The sequence below is a fragment of the Cibotium barometz genome, chromosome 14, assembly GCF_041138505.1.
Source record: "Cibotium barometz isolate CiBa-2024 chromosome 14, ASM4113850v1, whole genome shotgun sequence".
NCBI classification, from domain to species: domain Eukaryota; kingdom Viridiplantae; phylum Streptophyta; class Polypodiopsida; order Cyatheales; family Cibotiaceae; genus Cibotium; species Cibotium barometz.
In genome coordinates, this window is record NC_141059.1 from 37,512,134 (window position 1) to 37,519,793 (window position 7,660).

At 42.6% G+C, this 7,660-nt stretch overlaps 1 protein-coding gene across 1 annotated transcript; it reads left to right on the plus strand.

The window, feature by feature from the left end:
* Positions 1-3,054: 3,054 nt before the first annotated feature.
* Positions 3,055-7,093, plus strand: LOC147631985 (uncharacterized). The gene is made up of 10 exons (XM_086807987.1): positions 3,055-3,119; positions 3,233-3,446; positions 3,562-3,626; positions 3,741-4,031; positions 4,114-4,921; positions 4,999-5,119; positions 5,339-5,560; positions 5,653-6,120; positions 6,547-6,662; positions 6,749-7,093. The coding sequence occupies exons 1-10, from the start codon at positions 3,055-3,057 to the stop codon at positions 7,091-7,093; spliced, it is 2,715 nt and encodes a 904-aa protein (XP_086664113.1).
* Positions 7,094-7,660: the final 567 nt, after the last annotated feature.

Below are 7,660 nucleotides of genomic sequence, written 5' to 3' on the forward strand. Positions count from 1 at the left end.
TCTCTCTCTCTCTCTCTCTCTCTCTCTCTCTCTCTCTCTCACACACACACACAATGGAAAATACAAGAGCTCAACATAAACAAGAGATAAGCAAGGGAGGAGAGGAAAAGAGCAGTCACTTAGATTATGCATAAGAGAATGAGTGGTGAGAATTATTTTTTTCCCTTTATGTGTGGCTTCTATGGTTTACACTCTTGTGCGATCAAAGTTTACAATTAGGTCCTAGGGCTCATTGGGCCACTCTAGTTTGTACTCTCTACCTAAAATCCCATCATGCACCTTGAATAGGCAAGCAGCATGATCACACATGCAAAATAATACAATATAAGCACATTTTAGCGAAATCCAGGATTTCCAATGAATTTGGCCGAGATTGTTGAAGATGGTAATGTGGCCAACCTTGACAACATAGAGGTCTCTCGCAAGGGTTAACAGTCTTCAATAGAGGAAGGGCTACCGATGTAGAGGCTTTGTCTTGAATTTTACCAAATCCAATTTTGCATTGGATTTCTTTTGTTATTGTAGATTCCGAGACTTTAGCAGCAGGAGGGGTTGTCATTGACGAGGCCACCATAATAGCTTTTTCATTGTCAACTACAAAGAGAACCTTGGTTGATCAAGGGATGTGGAGATGGCAATAAAGGGGCTATGGATGATGTGGTTACCTTAGTGTGAGGATTTTCTTTTGTTGATAATGTCGATCGAGGATTTTATAGAATTTTGATCCAGCTACTATCAAGCCACATGGTGTAAGGAAGGCTAAGGCAGCGGAGGACACCAAGGAAAGATCCAGGACCACACAGGTCAAATAGGGTGAAAAATCCTATTCAGATATTGATGTATGATTGGTTATGTAACTCACCATTATGCATACATAGCAAAGGTTATGCAGAATGTTGAATCCACATGTTTTGAGGATAATGTTGGATACGCAAATTGGGATATAGCCATGGATAAAAAATGGCTGCATTGGATGAAAATAAGACATAGGAGTTTGTGCCTTTGCTAAAGGCTAAAAAGGCCAATGGATGTAAGTGGGTCTAAAAGTGAAGCACAACTTAGATGGAAGTATTAGTACCTGTAAAAGGCGAGATTGGTTGCCAAAGGTTATGCTGAGACCTATGACATTGATTATGAGGAGACATTCAACCTTGTTGCCAAAATGGCACCGTGAGAGCTATTATTATAGTGGCTACATAAAAAAGCAAGGCTTTACATAAGATGGATGTAAAGAACGCATTCTTGCATACTGAGTTGCAAGAAGAAGTATATTTGGAATAGCCACCTTGTTATTTGGATTTGAGTCACCCAAATTATGTGTGAACTAACCATCTCTTCAACCAATTTGACCTACTCACTTCTCAACCTCAACAATTTGGCATCGCCAATCTCAACATCCCCCTCAATGCAAATTTGGAGTGTTCAAAAAGTGTGCGTGTCTAGCCAACCTAGACACGCAAGTTCGTTATGAGCACCATTTTGCTCGAGTGGAGCCACCCAAGTGTTTTTCAGACACCCATGTGCATGGGAAAAAGGAACCAATCCATAAAGTACATCGACCATGTGTGCACAACTCAATGTACACCACAAATACATTCATTTTGACCTTGTTTTACTAGCTCAGGCATAGGACTCTCATAAATGAGTGATATAATTTTACAATAAAACATTTTGGCGACAGTCGAGCAGAGAACTTGCATGGTGAACAACATTTTCTATGAAGGTTTTAAGCTATGTCTTCACCACATGTGAACAAGTGTGTGTGATTACACCCTTATATTTAATAAAGGGTCAATACTAATTTCTTCTCTTCAAAGTTAAAAGGTTCACGCTAGCACTACATGTATAACTATTGTCTGCGGCATCTTCACTTGCTCTGCAGCATCGCTAGCAATGTTGCATGCTCCAGATAGCGGTTGTGTAAATATTTGCACCTCTAGAGTCTAACATCTGCACACGGCCAACTTTTGCAGATGCATTGAATGTGCTTCACCGACCGCTGTTGGTCGTCTCCTTCTACAGCTCTTGTTTGAGCTTTCATGGTTGGTGACCTGTGCATCTCGTAGTAGCCGCTTATCTCCTACTTAAAGCTCTCACGTTGAAATTCCATGGCCTGCTTACCTTCTTCCAGATTCCATTGCCTTGTACTACTGCAGACCTGTTACTTGCCCTGCTCTATACACATCACACGTGTGCCATACTTGCTGCTCCTATTGTGTATTCGTAGTTGCTCTACACCCGGCAATGCTTGCTACTCTGGGATCCTCCTACTCCTTTCTATCATGGAGATGTGAGCTATCGCTTCTTTGTATGTGCTACTTCTCTTCTTTCACTTCTATTCGATCTGCTCCCTGTACAGTTTCAAAGCAAAGCTCTGTTGCTTGGAGCTTCTTGTCTCCACCTCAACATTGAGCTGCTTTGCACTTTTTATTGTATGCTACTCTACACTCGCCTACTTTGCCAGTTTTCTACTTGCCCAAGCTGCCTATGCTTCCATGGCTTTCTCCATGTTATATCCAACTGCAATTGTTGCATATCTTGGAATGTTTCCTCAAAAACTAAACCTTCATTATGAGTTTCACAAAGCCATCAATATGGCCATCCACGAGGTCCCATAGAGATCATGCATGCTTAATCTTCAGGGGTTCTTTCATGAGGCTTCTCTACACAGAATCCCATAGGTGCAAAATTAGTATGGAAGCCATCAGCTTCCACACAACAATGCCCATCTTCAATGAGCATACAAAACAAGTATCACACCTCCCGAGATGAGCTCTATATGGATGGATTACATTCTCAGCCCATTCCGGCTTGTCCCCCACTTGGACAATCATGCACTTCTTCACTTGCTTGCCTCCCACAATGATTATGAACATCACTCGTCTCAATACATCAACCCTTCTCGCCCTTCTCATAATGAGCAACCATTTATGCTCAAACAAAACTTTGAGATAAATCTACGATAAACCAACCAGCGTGGCCAGCTTATGTGGCAAAAACGAGCGTGGCCACGCTGGCAGCTACCACGTTGGCAGCGTCCAATTCCTACTTTGAATGCGCCGCATAAGCTGGACGCTGCCAAATCTAACTACTGAGGGTGAAATGGTCAACTCTCTGCCGTATCTCCTGGATACCGGCCACTGCTGATCGCTGTCTTCTGTTTCATGATTCTCAGTGCTCTCTTCTACAACGGCCAGACCATGATGTGCTGAGCTCTTCTCTTGTTTTGCAGCACTGAGACAGGCACCACTGCCTTTGTCTTCATCTTCCCCAAAGGGCTTGTGCACTTCCAGCTCAACATGGGCGGCAACGAGCCCGCCGTGGCTATTTCCGCCCTCACCAGCCAGAACCCCGGCACCTCGCAGGTCGCCAAGGCCGCCTTCGCATCCAACCCGGCCATCGATGATGCGGTCCTGGCCAAGGCCTTCCAGATCAGCGACGAGGAGGTGGAGCATTTGAGGGACGTCATTCGCAAGACCTACATTAATATAATAGGTACTAATCGAATAAGCATTCGCTAAACCTTTACTAACAGAAGTTATATCAATTAGCTACTGACAGAGCAATGCTTGGCCACCACGGCAGCTTGCAGCACCGGCCACACAGCCTGCAGCGGCCGCCAAATTGTAAGTAAAATGTATATAAATTTGAAGGTTTTGAAAATCGATACTTAAATATATACACGTAAAACTGCAAATTTTGCAGTAATTCATTGTAACTGTTCACAGGTTTTCGTGAAGACTGCGAAGGTCGCCTGCGAAAATTGCTGGGCAACAATCGATGGGCACCCCTGTTCCCACGCATGGTCTTTTTGATGTTTCCGGAATACAATGGAGACTGGTACACAATGAAAGGTCGAAGTACAAAGTGCAAAGGGAAGCTCGTATTCCATGGGCTCATGTTGGCGAGTTTGTGAGCAGAGAAGCACAAAATCCTGACTTCCCTACAACGTTTACGAGGTACTCCCACCATCATCGCACACCAGGCTCGCTAATACGGCCATTCAAGGATTCATGGCTTGAGAGCACCATGTAAGTGTTTATTTTCCATTACCTTATTTAAATGATTAGCATGCAAGGCTTTAGACTTATACCCAATTATCATTGCCAATAGATATTGGTGTGCTTTTGGGACACGTTGTGCTTCCAAACGTGTATGCCATGTGCATGAACAATCGGGTGGAAAAGATGTAGAGTGCAAGAGTAATGTGCATGAAAATGAGCTTGACGATGGGGAGTTACATGGTTGTCCTACCATCAATGAAGACACCGTAAAAGCCCCTACCAAATTTAATGCCAATTTGATCAAGAAAGAGACTAAGCCAAGGCGGCCACCCAAGGCAGCAGGACAGCGCATTCGAGGGTGTCAATGCCATTTCATGGTGAATCGTCTATACTTGGATCCTAGCATGGCAGTTATATCTTATATTAATCCCTTTCACACAAATAAAGAAGATATCATCTGCCATGGGGAGCCTTGTAAGAATGAGGGAAACACCCTTCTTCTCCTCTCTCCATGGATTTCATTGGAAAAAAAAGTTTGGGTTTCTAACTTGTTGTTCAAGGGCTTTACTCCACAACAAGTTTTCGATGCACACATTCAAAGTTTGCATATACGACAAAGCAAAGAGCCCAAATGTCCAATGGTGAGGGATGACTACTTATTGCTCCAAGATATACTCAATATTGAAAGGAAACATGCTATGGAGACATATCAACTACATGATGATGATGCAGAGAGTACAAGGCGATGGTGTACACAAAATGTGGATATGAAATTTGTTTACCAGGAGCAAAATCTTCAAGTACAGAAGGAATTCTTTTTAGGGATCCAAACCCCATGGCAAAGAGAGATTTGTGACAAGTTCGGAAATGGAAATTTGTTGGCTATGGACTCCACATTTGGAACGAACAAGTACAAGGTATGCTTCAATTCTTGTTTGTTTTTTGCCATGTTCAAGTCAAGGTACTTGTACTTACTATACCATTAATGATGTAGTTCCATTTGTATACAATTCTCGTATTTGACACACATCGCAATGGCATCCCAATTGCGTGGGTTCTTGCCTCAAGTGCCACCTTTGAGGCTGTGCGATATTGGTTGACAAAGTTTCGAGATCGTATGCTTGATCACCATAAATCATGGCAGCCAAATGCTTTCATGGTGGATGATGCGGAGAGAGAAATTGATGCACTAAGGTAATTTTCCTAACATAATGCATGGTGCTTGCACAATGCTTTATGACCATTGCTTGGATTTGTACCCTCAATACTTGGATTTGTACTCGCAGGGTCGTTTTCAATTTGCCGGTGTACTTGTGCTTATGGCATGTACGTAGGTGTTGGCAAAAAACACCTCATTCGAAAGGTGAAAGATTGGCCGACACGTGCGGCCATGTTTCGGATGCTTGGTAACATCATGAATATGCGGGGAGGGTCCTCGTCTTCATATGAGCTCACCAAGGATGAAGCTAGGGAAATGATATGCAAGTTCAAGGAAGATTTTCAAAGTGAGAAGGAGTTCCTCCACTACTTTGAAATGCAGTGGCAGCCTAAAATAGGTGACTATGAGCTATTTTTCTTGCTTCAATGTGTTCCCAATGTGTTATGTTCTCTTATGGTCATATATGCTTACAAGTCTTCATTATGTTAGACATGTGGGTGCGTGCGACAAGGACATTGCCACATTCCAATCAAGACACGAATGGTGCAATCGAGGCGTACCATGGAGTTTTGAAGTACAGATTTCTAGGATCTTCTAAGAAAATGGTGGGGCGTCGAGTGGATTGGCTTCTTTACAAGCTAACCACAGCTTGTGTACCTCATTATTGGTACATACAAGTTGTGAAGGAAGGGGGATTTAAGAGAAACAATGCCATTGAGAAGATAGTGGAGAGCTCGCGTGAACGAGCTCTCAAAATTCCAGATGATTATGTGTCATTCATTGGTAGCAACATGAAGGCAGATGCTTATGTTCGAAGCCTCTCCAATCCAAACCAAGTGTACACTGTCTACAACTCAGATTGTCAATGGGCATGTTGTACATGCCATTGGTCCGAGCTTGGCAACATATGCAAGCATCAAATCAAGGTGATGCTCATGGCCGGTGTTCAAGAGCAAGGTATGGTGTCACAGCAAAGACACCCCCATTAGGTAACACTAACTTCAACTCCCACATCAGGCTAAACATAAACAGAGCATAGAGAACACAGATTGAACAGAGATTTGCTAAACAAGATTAGAGAATAACAGAACAGAACTGAAATACCATGTTTGATTGATCAAGATGAATCATACATCGCTTTCTTCTTCTTCTCTTGTAAAAGACGACTACAAAGCCCCTATAAATAGGCGACTTCAGACAGTTTTAGACGGTTGTAACTAGAATGTCACAAGACACTAACAGATGATATCCGACTAACCAGATCATAACAAACTCCGACTGATCAACAATCCGACTGAGTAGAATTCCGACTGAGCAAAGATACATATATCCGACTAAGCAACTATTAGGTAACTATTAGGTATTCTATCTGTAGTTCAACAGTGAGCATGTATGAAGATAGTGCCTTGGAGATGCTCCCGAGGAGACTGCTTAAGATTAAGCCTGATGACCTCAACATCGGAGTGAGGATGATGCGAGCTTGGAGGAAGGGCACAATTGTGAGGCTGCATCTTCAAAGTCTACGAAGAGGTCAAGCTTGAATCATTTACATGACACTTTCCAACAACTTGTGGATTTTGTGCAGGATGATGCCGAGCTTATTCATGAGGCTACCACTAGCATGAAGAAGACACTTGGGCAACTACATACATTGAAAGCACAAAGAGAGGAGGGCATTGAGCTTGCAAAGTCTTTTGTACGAACTAGAGATGGCTTTGGGAATAGCTTGAAGAGAGCAAAGTCTTTCATTGAGAAAGGGATCAACAGGAAGAAGCGCAAAACAATGGATGGCAATCAAGTTGGCACCTCCTTCATTGCTACAGTTAAGGGTAGACGCCCCTCCATGCAAGCCAAATTGGATGCACGTGCAGTTAAAGAGTCGATGCAAGCAACAATCGAGCTAGAGAGCAATGACGCCCAGATTACATGATAGCATCTATATGTATGAATGTATAACCATTGTATCATGAAGCCCATATTACATGAAGGTGGATTTGCAAATCTATATAGGCTCTCTATTGTGATTTACAAATTGTTGTTCTAAGGTTTGGTAATGTACAATGTAGGCTCTCTCTATCTCCCTTGTCTACATTCATATTCATGCATTATCTTCATGGCTCTATGCTCTATATTGTGAGCTACCATTTCATGTCACATATCATATTCCTTTTGCTACATTCACACATACTTTTGGCACTTTGAGGTTTAGGCCTTTAGATACTCATTCATTGACTTCATGTTATGAGGTAGCCTATTTATGCCACGGGTGGTTTTTCGAGCTCGAGGGATTGATGCCTAGTCACTCGAGACATTTTTTTGATGAATTAGATGTTTGTGCCATATGGTATGCACACACACGGGGATTTCATTGTATCATTGCTTGACTTCCTTCACATGGATGGTTTGGTATTGTTCGCATGGGATGATTCTTTGTTTGGCATCTTACATGAGTGTCCTACACTCTTAAGCCTTTATGATTATGTCTCTAAGAACGTGG